Source organism: Alligator mississippiensis, chromosome 8 (assembly GCF_030867095.1).
Source record: "Alligator mississippiensis isolate rAllMis1 chromosome 8, rAllMis1, whole genome shotgun sequence".
In the NCBI taxonomy this organism is placed as follows: domain Eukaryota; kingdom Metazoa; phylum Chordata; order Crocodylia; family Alligatoridae; genus Alligator; species Alligator mississippiensis.
In genome coordinates this window covers 62803360-62821073 of record NC_081831.1, presented here as the reverse complement: position 1 = coordinate 62821073, position 17714 = coordinate 62803360, and the positions used below count along the sequence as shown (strand labels likewise).

Genomic DNA, 17714 nt, shown 5'->3' with positions numbered 1-17714 from the left:
TGGAAAATGCTTCTTGAACTCAAAACTGTTCAAGGAAGCTGATCAGTTATCATGGACATTTCACTGGGAAGATGAGACAGGCCCAGAATTAAACTTCTAGTCAAACCATGTAGGGGAGTGCAGACATTACATTTCGATTGACCTAAAAATTAGGCAAAAAACAGTGGGTCTAATCTATATCATTTCATGTGAAGAGGTTCATGGTCAGGGTGCAACCCTAGGGCTGGGAAAACCCAGCTGCTCACCCCAGTCCCAGGGCTGTGTTTTTCTTTTCTCCACAACCCTGACCAAGCTATTTGTAGCCCCCAAACCTGCCACCCCCAGATAGACAACCTCCCAAATAGACTCACCAACTCCATCTGCAGACCCACCAGCTCCCCTGATCCCACCAACCCCTTCCCCCCAGCAAAAAAAGAAATCACTAGCCCTACCCTTTACCCCAGGTTACTTACACCAGGTTCCCGGTAAGGCTCTTGACACCAGCAACATGTGCACATGTAGCTCCCAACCTACAGTCACATGGCTTAAAGTGGGCTGCACGATCATAGACCAAGTGAGGTGAACTCCTGCACGTACTCAGGACTTGAATGTGGGGCCTTACATGTCCCGAGTCCTACAATAGCGTGCTCTCACACACATATGCATGCACTGAAGCTGTTTTCTCAAAGAAAGAATCAGGTAGAGCATAGACACAAGCTAAAACATCTCCCATCCTACATGAGAGTCACAACCATTGTGCTACAGGCTTTTCTGCAGGTTTCTCTCTCTCTCTTTCTCTCTCACACACACACACACACACACTGGAAAGGTCGCGGTTTCCTTCCAACATGGAATGAAAACAAATTCCAAAATCTCCATTTTTTTCATGAAACAGAATTCTTGCTTTCTGGCCAGGGCTCATTTACACCGACTGAAGTGGAAAGAAGTCAGTTGGATGAATGTGGAGGCCTTGTCTCGCCAGCTCACATCAAAAGTGACAGCTCCCTCCATGCTCTGCAGTATGCACACTATTAACTCACTCCTGCTTTCCTTGATGCCTGGGAGCTGCTCACAGAAGGATCTGCCTCAGCCTCACTTTTTATTAGGGTTCTTTCCTATTTCATAGCACTTGCTGCTTCCTTGCCAAGAGGCAGAACTAGAGGGGAGGCTGGGATCTCCCTCTTAAAGAGGTAGTATGGTTTATGGCCTGAGCATTATAAAACCCAGGAGTGCTTATGAAGGAGACATCTGAGAGCTAGAAGCTAGAACAAGGTTGCCAGCTGTTTTGATATAGGCCACTGAACAGCGTTCAGATGGTATTGACTGTTGGCATTACTGAGCTGGTGTGCTTCAAGCTACTGACACAGAATCAGAAGACTCCATTCCCAGAGGCACTCCAACTCTCAGGGTTTGTCCTACAGGGACACTGCTGCTACGGCTATGCAGTGCTTTCTACAGCGTATGATGACAGCAAGCGTTTTTCTGCTGGCATAGCTATAACACTTCCCTAAATCAACGGAGCTGACAGAAGCACTTTTACATCAGCAGAACAGCTATCTTTTCTTAGGTACACCAGCAACACTTTGCAGTTTGACATGTATTCTGTGCTAGTTCATGTGATCACTTAGCATAGTTTGCACTCGAATAATAATTAAAAAATCTGTTCTCCTTTGCAAGTTGTGGTATGTGTCCTTTTGTCTGCCAGCAGCCATGTCCCTTGAGAACTCTGACTGCAGAACACAGGGCTGAGCAACTGCCTCCGGCTATAGGATACAACTGCGTTTAGACCTGATACCATTCTCTGCCCAGCCAAGCTGTAGGTCCAGCTCAGCTAGCGGGCATTGCATGCTTCCTTCCACAGGGCTCGGACCCTTTCTAGGATGATTGTGTCTTGCTGTGCTATGCCCTGGGCTTTCTGTTGACCAAACCAGTTAATTTAACTACCACATATGTTTTTAAGGCCCTGATCACAGTAGTATTTGGGCACCATTCACATAATTTAAATCAGTAGGTTCAATATTTTCTTGGCTGTTTTCCCTACACTTCCTCCCTCACCCCATTGCTTGGTAGGTCACCAGTTCCATTGGTGGATTTTGTGTGTGGACTCCTATCCCAATGGACAGGAACTAGATTAGAGTTGCTGTGTCACCAAACAGTGACTTCTATTGGCTTACTAGTAGCATTTACTATTCTTCTCTCAAGTAATTTTTTGCTGTATAAGATCTTGTTCCCACTCCCAACTTTCCCAAGATGGCATGGGATTCTGCAGTCAATCAATTCATTGGTGAGGGTACATTTCAGTACAAATATACCACTTCATAAATCACCCCAGAGATGACTGATGACTTTAGCAAACTCTAGGTCCAGCCCTCAGGCAGCCTTTAGTACTCAAACTCATTGTGCTATCACTTCAGTGGCAGATGGATATGAGGTTTATGAAATCCAATATCACAGAGACATGAAGACAAAAATGAGCCAGAGTCAAGATTCCTTTTGAGCCCTTTGTAATTGCCACAGGTGAATGCAAAAATACCAAGCACTTAACAAGCATTTGTAATCTGCAAGGTACTTCACAAATGTTAAAGCCTCACAACATCCCTGAGATAGGTCAGTCTTGGTATTTCCACTAGAATTGAACCCAACAGGGTCACAGTCCAAAGACCACATGGTGAACCTGTATTAGAACTGAGGACATCCTGAATCCCAATCCCTTACTCAGTCACTAGACTGAGCCTTTCCTTGTTCCCTAAGGTGCAGCTCAGGACACCAATGCTTTGAAATGCTATTATATTTAATTCGTCTTTCCCATTCCCTACACTGAAGTGGTAGAATTTCCCCCAACCTCCCCTTTGCTCTTCTAGGAGAAAAGAGGAAGGGAAAAATCATCTACAAAAAATGACTGTTCCTTCCTCTAATGAATGGTGAACTCCAATGACATACCCTGGCTGCTAACCCATACTGACCTTTTTACTGTCTCCATCTCCACCCAAACCTAGGGGAGAAGACTTGATTGCAAATCAACTGTAAAACCAGTGCCTGTAGTAGGGGAAGCAAACAATTTTCTTTCTCTAAGCAAAGTTCCTAACCAGGGGGATGTACCAATTTTTTTGCCCAATCTTTTTGCCCAATTCTTCCTGCAGATTTGGTTTCTACCAGTTGCATAAGCATTTGCTAGGTACATCAGTCTCCTATTTTACCACAACTGGCAGCTTCCTGACTTTTGTGTACCTCTTCCCCAGACCCTTTCTTTCCCAGATGTTCACATGAATTATTTTGCTGAGGATTTCTGCACCAATGGGAAGAGCTTCATACAGTGAAGAGCTGGAGGGCAAATCAGCTGCCCCTGATCAAATAAAGCTACAAGTTCAGCATACCTATCAGAGGAAAAGGCAGACAAGAAAAATAGGTTCCCCAGGGGAATGGCCACCCTTTAAGCTCTGCAACCCCATCTTCTGCATGGCTGCATGTGTGGGAAAGCTTGTGTTCTACTAAACACCCCCCACTTCATATTCCGATTCCATCGACTTCACCAGGGTCTCATAGTCAGTGCTTTTTCTCCTGCTGAGTTTCTCAAAGTCAATGTTCTCCACTGGGTCAGTCACGTAATTGTTTTCGACACCGAAATGTACTTCCTCATAGAGGCACCCACCACTCTCTCTTGAGCAAGTCTCTCTCCTCTGGCTGTTTATGCAGTTACGACTGGAAAAGAAAAATAAAATAGTAATGAGAGGGAGGAGCCACGAGATTCTCATTATTGCCCGGCTGGCCTGGATTCTTGTCTCATTTCCCTCAGCATAAACTGGGAATCACTCCACTTGCTTCAGTGGAATGACTCTAGATTTATCTCTGAGTAGATGAGATCAGACTCTGGTCTTCTGCTGTTTGAGAGGACTCCAGATGTTAATCCAGGGACACTTTGGGAAGCTATAGCGGATGTCTACCAGGGACATCTGGTAATAAGAGAATAAGACACAAAGAAGGAGCAATCCAATCGGTAATTCTGAGGCCAGTTTGCTGCTAGCATTATCACACTCAGTAATACCAGTAGAGAATTTGGCCCTTGAAAATTAAATCAACTACCAATTATTGAACAAATGACAACTGAAGGCCATGTACAACTTGCAATGTAGCCTGTAGCTGTTGACATCTTTAAAATTAAGGTGCAATCAATAAAGACTATGTCTGTCATGAAATGTATTAAACGGATCCGAATTTGACCTTTCCTTTAACACAATCCATACAAACTTCCTTGGCAGAATTTTTTTTTGCAAAAATCTAGTTGGTCTAATAAAAGATAGCATCTCTACCATGAGTCCAGATTCTTTTTGGCAGAATAGGGCACAGTAACATAACACTGCAGAGAGATCATTTCATTTGCCTTTGAATATGTAGTTCCACCTAACATTTTGCTTTGATTGTCAGGATTTGCAAGTTTGCAGCTTGTGTGCATGAATGGGAGAGCAGCATCCCGAGATTCATGTTTAAGATTAGGATGAAGCAAGAAGTTATTAACTAGGAATAAGGGGGAGGAAGTTCAGAAAAATACAATTTTGGATAAACATTGGGAAAAATGTCTTAAGACCCATGCAATTCTCTTCAAATGTACCATGAAAATATTCAACCTCATTTCCCATATAACTAAACAAACCACTCATTTGTCACTTGTCAAATAGTTGTGTTGCCACAATCTTAACTATTGCAACCCAAGAGTTTCCTGCATTGGTAAGAAGAAATTTCATACTCACTATGTTATATCGTAGAGTTGATCTGAAACAGAATCAAACATAAATGTTGGTATTTTGCATTTTCTATAATTTTTTTAACCTATTTTAATGACCATTGAAAGTAGATATTATCACTGACTCTCATAAAGCACCATCATTTGTCATAGTTCTGTATAGATATTAATTAATGAATCCACTCAAGGACATCATTTGGTGGGGAAGTATTGTTAATCCTGTGTTCTAGATGGGGCAAATTGAGGCAGAGTTGTTAACTGACTCATCCTAGTTGGGATTAAAAACCAAGAGATCCTAGCTCCCATCCTTGTCCTTTCCTTATTAGGTCATGGTGCACCCCCTTGGATGACACTTCTGATTGACAATGATACATTCTCAGTTATCTGACACCGAAGTAACCCTTACCAAAATGTTCACTGAAACATTCTTTTTGTTGGGCCTGGACACACTGTGCCTACCCAGAAAAAACCCAAACTAACATTTGAGGAAACAGGCAGAGGGATTATGATTAACTGGGCAATTCCTTTCTTGCATAGAATATGACCGCCCTCTGGTGTTCATTTCTAAGAGGTGATCTCACTTGATTTGTTTTCTAAAAGTGGTATTTTAGCAGACAAGGTTCTTTGGGTGAACCTGATATCTTTTATTAGACCAACTTAAATAGTTGGAGAACATTTTTTAAGCAAGTGTTCAGGTTCAAAAACCCTTTGTCAGGCTAAGGAAGTTTCAGCAGTTAAAATTGTTCTCCAACTATTTAAGTCGGTCTAATAAAAGATATCAGATTCACCCAAAGAACCTTGTCTGCCTATGTCCTTAGACCAACACGGCTACAACCTACACCCCTGTATTTTAGCAGTGTTTTTATTTAGTTAGTTCAGTGGTTCTCAACCTTTTCAAGGCACCCCTCAGAAAATGCCAGCTCTTTTCTTTACTCAAGAAAAATAACAGAGCAATTCTTATGTTGCAAGGAAGGCAGAAAGACCACAACAGGTCAGAACATTTTTAATAATATGGATTCCTATTTGAAAACTCTGGGTTTATTTTGTGAATCATGTTTGCATACTTAACAGTGCCAACATTGCATGGCAACCTGTGGTACCCTTGAAAGGATCTCAAGGCCCTGCAGGGTGCCATAGCACCCTGGTTGGGAATCACTGATTTAGTCATTCATGCATTGGATTTATATACTGTCCTTCCCAAGAAAGGCATGTCAGATTATTCCTTTCAGGCTACATACGCGTGTTTAGTATATGAATCTTGAGAAAGGTATATGAATCTGGTGCATACCTCGGAGGAGTGCAATGCAATTAATGCCTTGCTGGGAAGATGCTGTCTGAGTGAGAGAGAGATACCCAGCATGTGCATCCAAGAGGATCTTTTCCTTCACCTCCATATAGTTCACAGTTTAGTCCCATGAGTCCACATACAATTTCATTCAAATGCTTTGATTAGATAACTTGAGGTTTATAGGCAGATCTCAAAGCTGCAAGGGAGTGCCAGAATATGAGCCACAGGCATCTATCCCAGGAGTATGGGATGCAAAGCCAGCCTGTTCACACAAAACAGCCCAAAGTACCCTGTGTGCCCTACTCACCATTTTTGGTTTTTCTTCTGCACAAGATGACAGCAATGACAGAGACAAGCACAATGGCACAAAGCACAGCAATTGGGATAATGAGATACAGGGGTAGGCCAGTTCTCCGGGCACCTAGATGTAAACAGAACAGGTTTTTCAAACAAGAAGCCAGTTATGATTTTCAATTAAAAGCAGAAATTAGAGCCATGATGATGGACATTTTCCCTGGAGGCTGACTGTGCTGACTGAGGTGGAATAAAGCCCCATGGATTGGAAGCTGAGAAAGACAGCACTATTTAGGGGACCCTCTAAGCAAGCAGGATGTGTCTATACTGGACTGCTACTGGAGGCCATGTTTAGGGGATTATACTTTAGCTGGCTGTTGGGCATAGGCTTGAGGACCAACCTACAGTTGACCCTAACTCTCCATGTAAGTCCTGTACACTGCAGCATAAAGCACTGTTTCCTAGGTTTAAACGAACCAGCTCACATACTGGATGCAACACAAAACTCCAAATGGGTCAAGGGGGTGACATTAGCCCAAGAAGAGCTCTGTACTACTACTGCAGGTATCTCATCTGCACCCCTGAGTGAGACCCCTGGAGGCAATCCAACCCAGCCCAGGAAGTTTTGCTGAACATCCAAGTATGAGATTGATGCTATACATCCTCACCTCTCAGCCTACACCTTTCTGTAATGTGTTTAGCATTTACTGGGATGTGCAGGCCTCAAGCACAGGAAATCTGCCTGCAGTAATTCCACAATTACTTCTTCCTGACTTATGATACCTCTGCACTCCCCCTTCCTCTTTCTACTGCTCAGAGGTAGAGATAAACCCAGAAGGAGAGACAAGTAGACTTCAGAGAAAATCACAGAAGGGTTCTCCAAGGGAACCTGATGTGCATCTCAGTGCCACACTCATGAAATAAGCAGCACAATGTGGATAGGTTTGGTGCAGGCTATGGAGTAAGAAATAGATGGGAAAGGGCTGTTCACATGGCTCAGGCTGGTTTTGGGTGACTTCATGGTTACCCCTCAATGGTAATGTAGAAAATCCAGAGCATCACATTTAAAAAATTTACTCCTGAGAAGCAGGGCAAATTAACCTGCATCGGGCTCTGTGTAACTGTGGCTGTGCTGCTTTTCAACAACTTGATTAGAGCTGGCTTGGATATCTCTACATTGCTCTACAGTGTGCAGTATAGACGCACCTCAGAATCTGAGTGCAATGTTCTCAAATTGTTGAGCCAAGATACAGTTCCCCTCAACAGCTCCACACAAGTGCCAGGTTTAGTCCTCCTCCTGGACACCTGACCTCCCTGTCAACTCCTCAGAAGCCCTTCGCTTACCTCCAGTCAGGGTTTCACTTTCCACATCATTCCCAGAATCCACTGTTGTACTGAGATCTGCAAATCAAGGCAGAGTTAGATGTCAATACAGGTTTCCAAATCTTCTTTTCATCATCAGAAAAAAAAAGAATTTGGTCTAAAAGAAGTAGCTGTGGGACACTTCCCCAGTTGCCTAAATAATCAGTGAAATACCCTTGGAGTTGGGGCTGTCTTGGTGAGGGATCTTTCTGGGCTGGCAGGGTGCCCTGGTCCTGCTTGTGGTTCTGTGGTTGCTTAAATAACCCATGCGTGACTATTTAACTACTATGCAAAGCTTCTACTGGGGTGACATGGTGGGGGAGTGGGGAGACATGCTTAATCTGTTCCAGGATTAACAAAGGACTTCTTTCCCCTGACGCTCTGACCCTGGCCCAGATGTGCACTCATGACCACACAGTCCAGCCACACACTCCACACACTCAGTGCCGGTTGCAGGTCCCCCTTGTGATCCAGCATTTTGAGAGCATAGACATGGTGATGCTAGCCCATCATGACACCAAGGACTTGGCAGCTTGCAGATGGGCCACTGAGCACATCCAAAGCTACAGTTATGGAGGCCACCTCAACTTTCCACTTAACTCCACTTAAGGATTTGCAGCAACTGTAGCCATTTCCTGTCTCTCTGTGAAGTTTCTTCTGCTATCCTATGGGCTGTTTCACTTCAGACAGCAGAACTACAAGGCAACTCCAAGATATAGGAGTTACAAAAGCAGGATTTATGCCCCCTCCATAACTTCATGCCAACCACATGGAGCTAAATAAATCCATGACTCCCCTAGGTATGACCCTCCCAGATGTTAGACTAGCTGCCATCTCATGGAAGCTGTCACCTACTAGTCCAGCAGCCACCTGCCCTCTGCCAGCCTGAGATGCAGATGCCATTTTTAATATCAGTAAGTAGACTTGTCAAATCACCCCTTCATCTCCCTTCCCCTCTGTGCATCATTCACACACAATCGTGATGAAAACACCACTTCCAAATTATTTTCTAATCAGCAGTCAGCAGGCCTCACCTCTTTCAAAGATAGGTGTGGTTGTGGTGTGCACTGTAGCCACAGTACTGGGTACTGTGGTTGTGGTTTCTGTGAGCTCTAAGAAAAAAGTGACCATGTGTTAAGCTACTTCCACCCCCACAATTACCAATCTACAAGTAAATGCAGAGTCATATTGCAGAATCTGTAAACCTCCCATAATGCAATACTGTTTCAATGAAGGGTGAAGACTATGTCTGATCTCACCTAGTGACTGACTACCCCTGAAGAACAAGCACCGAGAGTCTTTGTGGTTTCATCCTTAACAGTTTGGCTGAAGACATGGCTCATATTCTATGTGAATATGAGTCTAATTCTGCTTTAACCTGATGGATCTATTTAGCTCAACAATGTTCTGCACAGATTAGACTAGCATTAGTTGTGGGCATTTACCTCTCAAAGTCAGCTGCACCGCATCACTCTGCTGAGAGACAAGGGACCTGGCTCTGTTCTCTGCTTCACAGTAGTATTTTCCTGCATCTGAGTTTTGCAGGGGATCAAACACAAGTTCGGCTTGATTGCTGAGGTGCACTGCACTGCCTCCTGGCTCCCCCTTGAACCATCGGTAGCTGATGGGTGGGGACCCTCTGGCTGAGCAGGTCAGGCTTGCCCTAGCTCCTTCCAGCACAGTGAGTCCCAGATGACCAGGCGTGATGATGGGTTTGGACACCGCAACTGAAAGACAGAGGCAAAGGTGTTTGGTTCTGAGCAGGCCCACAGTCCTGGGATTATTTAGACCAGTGGTTTCCAACCTTTTTAGACCATGGACCAGCAAACCGTGGCCCGGCAAACCACAGACCAGCATACTGCAGACTGGAAGTGTACTGCGGCACACTGTGGACCGGCAGCCAACCCTTTTTTATACTTTTTTTATAAAAAAGGGTTGGCAACCGGTCCGCAGTATGCTGCAGTATGCCGTAGTATGCCAGTCACTTCCAGACTTCTGGTCCGGCAGCCAACCCTCCTGCGGACCGGCAGCCAACCCTTCACAGCCCGGTAGCAGGCTGTGGCCTGAGGGTTGGGAACCTCTGATTTAGACCCAAGAGGTTGGTATTTATGGAGAAAGAAGCCAGTGCAGGACTAGGTCCATGTCTGTTCATGCCCTTCTCTAGAGTGAACAGTCATTGGTGTTACATTACCCCCTTCCATACAGAGTTTCTGAGCTCAGGTCACAGTTGTCTTGTGACCAGCTGTACCAACTTTGCTAGCACAATGCAGCTTACACCCCAAGAATGCTCTCTGGACCATCTTTCCGCCTCTCCAAAAATCCATGCAAAGGGAGGCATGGGATGCATAGGGGAAGTCCTAGAGGGTGCAGCTGGGGAAACAGTTTATCCCAGCCATTCCCTAGCTACTACAAGACCCATAGAGACATTAGCTAAATAGAATGGGGGTCAAGCTGGCCACAGGCAGACACATAACTGGGCAGTCACAAACCATATCCCCAAATCCTTGGACTAGTCTCTGTACTGTCCTAGACACAAATTGTACCCTCCGAGTCATTTTTTCATTTGGGAGGGTGAGTGGTTAGAAAGAGGCACTGGCAATCACCAAGAAGGCACCTGAAAATTGATGCAAATGCTGGCCCCAGTCCTGTGGTGTGGGGCAGTGTAGTGACCCCCTAACAATGAAGATGGCTATACAGCCTAGTGCTTTAGAGAAAAGCTATGCAACTGTCAGGTTATATTACTAAATTTACCTTTAACTACTCTAATTGTGGTGGTCATCTCCTTTGTAATCAGGTTGTCATTCTGGGTTCTCCAGGTGACTTTGCAAGTGTAGTGTCCACTGTCTGGGATTTCAAGCTTCTGAATTTGAAGAGAGACATCACCTGGGGGAAATTTTGGTACAGAGACTCGGTCTCTGTACCGTGACAACAGGATGTGATCACCAGAGCCATCCCTTCGAAAGACAGTAACTGGGTTGTTATCCCTCTCCATGGTCCAAGCAACTGTTTGTTGCTGATAGTTCTCCAAGGGCACATAGACGCACTGCAAGGTGGCCGAACTCTTCCATGTCCCTTCAATTTCATGGGTGCCATTCAGGTCCAGGATGGCTGCAGGGAGCAGGAGATAAGGGGTGGACATAAAAATCACACAGAGGTAAGAATAGCATCAACACCAAAGGATGCAGGAGGTATCATCAGGTGAAGTCCACCAACCCACCAGAACAGTCAGTCATCCTTGACAACTAGGATCAACACCAAAGGATGCTGGACGTAATCCAGACAGAGTCCTGTAAGCCACAAGTCACAAGCACAGTCAGTCATCCATAAGCGCCGCATTGTTTGGGTTCTTTGCTCTTGTCATCTGATTTTAGGTCTAGCGGTCACACACTGGAGTACTAACGATGTATAGGGAATAGATCCTCCTCTTGCATCTTTGGGTCTCTAGCGTCCTAGACTAACTGACATCACAGGGAGCTTTGCCTGAGAATGAGTTAAAGGATTTAGGACCTCCAACAGTTAGAACTTTATCAGTTGGGGAAATTAGGAGGGATCACCATGCTAAGGTGGATAAAAACACTCACTTGGATTCTTTGGAGGATGATTCTACCCTAATCCTTTCATTAAATTTGGTGCTAAACCATGCTGTCTTTGAGCAGAGTGGTGATGAACCCTGGGATTGAAAGGGGAAATGGAGACATTCTCATACAAAAGCCAGAGAACTAACTCTTGGATTTGCAGCAATTTTAAGAAACAGAGAGTTTGAAAAGAGGAAGTCGTGAGCACTGTAGCGCTATATAGGACCTTTTCCACTGGGAAGAGCTCCATTCAAGGGATGGTTTCAGAAGTCAGGAGTCTAGCAAGAGCCAAATACAGTGTGAAACAGAACATTTTGTCTCATACAGTTAAAAGTTTGTCAAACCTAGAAGCAACAGAAAACAGCATCTTGTAATGGGAAATTTCTGACAATTTTAACAATAGGCAATGCTACCAAATCCACTGTTAAGATGAATGGTAGTTCAGGTACAGTGTCTGAGGAAGACAGAAGGAAAATGTTCATGTTAGGTTGGGAAACCTGAAAGATGGTCGTTATGAAAGGCAAGAACCTGAAGCAGTGTAGTCTCCTCAACTAGCACCATTCAAACAGGGCTAGACCTTGGGAAGTAGTCAATATTGGCACTTCATAAAGAAAATGACCTGGCCATTGTCTCTTGGTGTGCATGGAATATTTTTTAATGACAAATCGCACATTATTCTGACAAGCTGAACTTTGAGGGGACCACATGGCTTAAAAAACAGTTAAATATAACTGGAAACTTTTAACACCATAACCCATAAGTCTGTATTTCTTGGAGTGAAATTCCCTTCAAGGAACCTTCAAGGCAGGTTCATTCTTATAGGTAAATGATCATACTGAATTACTCTTTGGTTTGTGTGTCAAAGTATCTAGATACAATATAGAGAGAGAGGAAAAATCAGCACTGTAGTCAAAACAGATCAGAGGCATGATGCAAACATGCCAGATCCTGACTTCTCTTCTATAATTAAAAATGTCCCTTAGTCATTTAAATGATTTCTCAAATGCCTTTCCTGCTGCTCAGTTCTGACAGGATAGCCATGCAGGCTGAAGTCTAGTTAGCAATTTAACAGGGATGGCACATCTCTGCTAGATGAAAGGAGGGGAATAATTTCCTTGTTCCATGTTCCGTAGCCTCTCTGCTGAGGGAGTCAGAAATCTCATACCACACACAGTGGAAGTTTGCTTTTGATGTGGGCACCCTTTCCTTTTCTAAATGACTTCTGATTAGGCAGACACTGCTTTGTTCCCCAGGTCACACCTGCCACACAGATCATCCTATAGCCTGATACAGCTCGTTCAATTGCCTCCCCCCCACTCCCTTTCCTCATTTCAAAAAGTCAGATTACAAAAAACAGGCAGAGGGAAGGAGATGCATTTAGAGACTGCTCTATACGAGGCAACTTTCCTGTTCAGTTCTGTTACTCTGCTCACTTCTGGTATTCCTTTTTTTACTCTTTCCTACATTGCCTGGCTTGTTAAATGTGAGTTATTTAAGAGCTGTTATATTTTGCTCAGCATTTGCTGCAGTTTGGTGAGTGATTTGATTCTTGCCTACAGTGGTTTACCCCAAAAGGTGATATTACTTGAAGTAGGGGGAGAAAGAGAACAAAAAGCAATTGAAGCTGATGTTTCCAAAAGGAGATCATTCCTGCTATTAAGTTGTAGCTGCTCAGAGATTCCAGAGTAGTTTAAAACTGGGCTTGTCAAACCTGGAGGATATATTTTAGAGAACAATCCTCTATCATCTAGAGGGATGGGAAAGTTAACTTCCTTAACTAGCTCAGCTTTTCAGCCCTTTTCATTTTCATTGCAGAAGAGAGTTGGACATCCTCTTGTAGATCATCTTTCCTGCTCATTCCCAATGCCCTGTTTCTGGATGCAATGAAAGGACCCTCTTGACCAAAGCTTTGGGATCTCAGCCTTAAAACAGTATGTTTGGGAGTTGGAACAATAAATCCCAAGCCCTTTGGACAGGACCTAATCTGCCTCAAGAGCTTTTGGGCTCTGTCCATCTCTATACAATGAATTCTCCTGGAGTGCTGGACTGGAACTGGGTGAAGTCTGGATTTGGAGGCTAGCTTACCTAAACTCCAAGCTCTGTGTTCACAAGATCATTCACACTAACCCTAATGCGCCCTTGTAGTTTGTCTGAGAAATGCTTCATTAGGAAGCAGCTTCACAGTTTTCCTCAAAGTTCAATTTGATTTTTGAGCCTCACGCAAGCCCTTTTCTGCATGACTCATTGCTAAGGATCCTGTTTTTTCCTGATTAATCACCTGCCCGCCTTCCCCCCCCCCCCCAATTTTCAGTTAAAAAAAGTAACCCCAAATCCACATTTTTCTGTGATTAAAAGGAAACACCTCTCTCTCTCTCTCTCTCTCTCTATATATATATATATTAGTGGTGTTTCATTTACATCACAGAAAAATGTGTATTTGGGGTTACTTTTTTAACTGAAAATTGGGGATTTTTTTATCAGAAAAAAACAGGATCCTTGCTTATTACTTTAAAATCAGTTTTAAGGACAGCACAGAATAGATAACTTACAGTGCAATTCATATAAATCTAAAGTTCTACTTTACCGGGGTCAAAGTAGGACCAGTGCCTTCCTACCTAATGCCTTTGCCTGAGAAGAAGAGAAACTTTGAGCTTCCAAGCTTACATGCACACACTTTCCTTTTTCCTATTTTCCAAGTCCCTCCCTATCAGGTGTTGACTTACTGGTGAAATGCACACATGCTTAATTTGAAATTCAATCACTACAGAAATCCAAAGCTGAGATTCAATTCCTATTTATGCCATTATAAGCAGAGTATTGCTAATATCAGAATCTGCCGCAGGCGTGTTATGGATATGACTCTAGCTAGTTATACTAGCGCCCCTCTTCCTCCTGGCAGTATAATTCTGAAAAACTGTTAAATTCGAAAAGAATGGAAATACTCTGGCCACACAACAACATTTTAGGAAGCTGAAATGTCAGAGAAGAACATGTCCAAGTAGGCTGAATACTCTTATTTTATTCTAACTCTGTTTACATTTGACCCAACCAGCTGCCTAATACTGTGCTGCTTGTTACAGTCCTCCAAACATCTCCTGGCTCTACCTCCTGCATACTAAATGTACTGTAATAATCCCAGCTGCATTTTCATACAAGAAAATATGCTGCTGACTTTTACATCCTTTGGAATTGGGATGACTGAAAAACAAACCAGTTCTAGGCAGAAAGTTTTCTTTTTACAGCATATCAATTTTAATTTTGACATCAGGAACATATTTGTGCATACAACTCTTCCCCCCCCCCCACACACCCCACACACACACACACACACACCCCCCAGAACCTCTACAGTGTTTTTTTCTGAATAGAAAAACTAGCTTGAAGTACTCACCATAGCAGAAAATGAAGGAGTTCACCAGTACAGCTACACCCACTAACTTTTCCATTCCTCCCAGCATTGTGGCTACCTCTCTTCTGTGCTCAGCCTAGTGAGACAGACCTGCTCTTCCAGGCTTAGCAGGGAAGTCAGCAATACTTCCCCTTCTTCACTCACTATATAATCTTCTAGGATCCAGGGCTGCTGTTGCTGAGCTTTTTTCCTTCCTTCTTTCACAAAAAATCATGAGAATGTCTGCACAGGGGTTGAAGGTGCTGGGCTGACCCTACCACAGTAAAGGACAGAGTTAAGAAGAGAGACTCCAGGTGTCTTCCCCTTCCATTTTACATTCCTCTCAGTATGATGCTATCTTCCCAGCTTACCATTAATTTGATTTTCAAGATAACTGCATCCTTTGTTTCTTTATAACTGGGTATTTCTGTTCTGCCTTCTACCCTTTCATGTTTTGCAATTTTTTTTCTGAAAGGCCATCTCTAAGGCAATTTTTATGCTCACAGATGTTAGAAGAACATTATCAAGAGTGCAAAGTCAAGCAATGAAAAGTTAGAAAAATCTAGAAATCAGATTCCACAGGGAAACTTAATGCCATGCTCTTGGGATGCATCACGACATTTGTCAATTAGACAGTCACAGTGAGGTTCTCGGTCCCAGACTCCTTCCCCCAGCTACTCATCCAAACTCAGTCTCACCTCTGAATGCTCAGCCAGCCCCAGTGCTCCTCCCTGCACCCTACCTCCTGCTCAGATCCACCTCCCCTGTCCCTGTTCCCTGATGTTGGTTTAAAGACCCAGTCTCCTTGTTCAGCCAGTTCCGCTATGTTCAGCTAATTCCCTTAGCTGCTCACCCAATCTTAATGCCCTGCACAGCAAAATGATTCTGAGTCATCCTCCACACTTCCCTCACAGGCCCCCAGTCCTAGTCTCCTGGGCTTTCAGTCCCAGTTTCCTTGCCACTAACATGTGTGCCTGTATGCCCACATGTCCCAGCTTTCCCTCCTCCAATGCTCTTAGTATCAACCTTCTTGTCGAGCCGTTCTCAGTCCTCTGCAACTGCTCAGACACAAGCTTTCTCCTTCCCCACAGTACCTGTCTCACCAGATTCCTTGTCCTCTTCCCCATAGAGGTCCTGGTTTTCCTCCTCTGAATCAGGCACCTGCCTTTTCCACACTGCTTCAGATGCAGCAGGGGCATCAAACCGGACAGGCTCCCTGCACTCAGTGCCAGTGCCCGGGCCCACTTTGATCCAGAACAGCTGGGAGCGACAAGTACAAGAAAAGTCAGGCTTCACTGCAGAAGCCTGGTGTTGCCGGCCTCACACTTAAGTCACCCCATTGGGCTGGTGCACATGCATTATGAGTGCTTGTGGGAACTGTCAGAGGCTCAAGCATGCTTAATGAGGATAGATCTTCAGAGACTTTGGCTGCTAAAATCAGTCTTCTCTGCTGGGTATGTTTGAGCTACAGCTTATCTTAACTGGTTTATAGCATAGCCAGATTTGGGTGGATTTTTACAGGGAACAGAAAAAGGCACATTCTTCACACAAGTAGAAGTATGCTCAAAAGTATGGCGTCCCAAGAGCTTTTTGAACAAAACATTGCCATCACTTTTTTAAGATGAGCTAATCAATGTTTTTTCCTTATCCTTGTTCTCAGACAAAACTAAACCATTGTGGCTGAAATATTCATCCCAAGGCAGATACCCAGCCTACAAACAGATCACATAATTTTATACAGTTAATTTTGTCAAACCTAGAAGCAACTGAAAACAGCATCTTGTAATGGGAAATATCTGTCCATTTTTAACAGTAGGAAATGCTACCAATTCCACCGTTAAGATGAATGGTAGTTCAGGTACAGTGGTTTATGAATGGAGAACATTTACCTTATTGCAATGACTTGCGATGCTCTCCTGTTGCTAGAACAGATAGAGACAGTAAGGTAAATGCATTCTTTTGATTTTAAAATCACTGGAGGTATTTCTAAACTTATTTCTATTTGGAATAACACTAGCAAAATGTTTGTGCTGAAGACTGAAAACTGAAACTGTGCCATTTTAAAAGGAAAGTGGAATTTCTATTAAAGGGAAACTTCCATACATGACAGCCAGTTTTCATGACTTAGTTTTGAAAATGTCATTTAAACACTAAAAATCTGAGCCTTGCAAATGTTTCCAATAAAATAAATTGATCTCAGTTTGCTGAAAACCCAAGAACATTTGACAAAATGAAAACAAAAGAATCCTCTGGAAAAAAAATATCTTAACCGTCTCTAATATATCATGAAGAATTCATTACAATCTTTTTTTGCCAAGATTATAGAATACACATACTATGCATAGATGTAAGAAGGGTAAATATGCTTCTATTATCAAATACTCAACACTGCATCGCCTTATGGGTTTTAAGTTCTTGCATCACATGTTGCAGTGTCTACTTTTAACTAACATGGGACCTTGTTCTGACTCTGGACTGTGCTGCGTGAGCAGAACCAAATGGGATCCAGAATGGGTGGGACGACAGGGTGGAAATGACTGACTGTGAATCATGGTCTGAAAAAAGATGAAACTACTAATGAAAAGGAAATCCAAATTACGTCCTTAGCTTGCTGTGGTGGTGCTTGCTCACACTTGGGTGTATTCCCTGAGCACCAGTACATCACTCTTTAAGCTCCACGGAACATTCTCTCTGTTATTGTGTAAGATAGGAGTATTATGTGATGCAGATGACTAAGCACCTCAAAAGAAGCTCCTATAGATGGCTGAATGCATGGTCGTGAACAGTCTATTGAGCTGTGGATTCTACATGTGATTAGCCCTTTACTAGAACATCTTTTAATTAGTTATTAAAGCTGTATAAACCATAGGTATATTCTTCATATACTGTAGAGTAGTACCATTCTATGCCATATATTAAAATGGATCCAAGAAGCAGAGTCACCACTTCTATGCCTATGCTCAATCCTCACATAGGCATAGAAGGCTCAGTCTGCCTGAAGTCCTGACCTGCATGTAAATAGAGAGAGCAAAGGATCATAGTCCCTTGTTTATTCAGCTCTTGCATTCCTTATGCACTTTCTCACCAACT

General features: G+C 43.4%; 1 protein-coding gene across 3 annotated transcripts; it reads right to left on the bottom strand.

Moving 5' to 3' along the window:
• Positions 1–2466: 2466 nt before the first annotated feature.
• LOC102576011 (V-set and immunoglobulin domain-containing protein 4) lies at positions 2467–15388 on the bottom strand. Of its 3 annotated transcripts, none has more exons than XM_019487869.2 (9): positions 15323–15388; positions 14628–14898; positions 10413–10769; positions 9107–9388; positions 8696–8773; positions 7644–7700; positions 6313–6426; positions 4725–4746; positions 2467–3678 (listed from the first exon to the last, which is right to left on the bottom strand). In XM_019487869.2, the coding sequence occupies exons 2-9, from the start codon at positions 14692–14694 to the stop codon at positions 3468–3470; spliced, it is 1188 nt and encodes a 395-aa protein (XP_019343414.1). In that variant the 5' UTR covers positions 14695–14898; positions 15323–15388; the 3' UTR covers positions 2467–3467. The 3 variants fall into 3 exon arrangements, with proteins under 3 accessions (XP_019343414.1, XP_014462679.1, XP_006270178.1); XM_014607193.3 differs by having other exon boundaries at positions 14996–15387; XM_006270116.4 differs by lacking the exon at positions 8696–8773 and having other exon boundaries at positions 14996–15381.
• Between the last annotated feature and the right edge of the window lie 2326 nt (positions 15389–17714).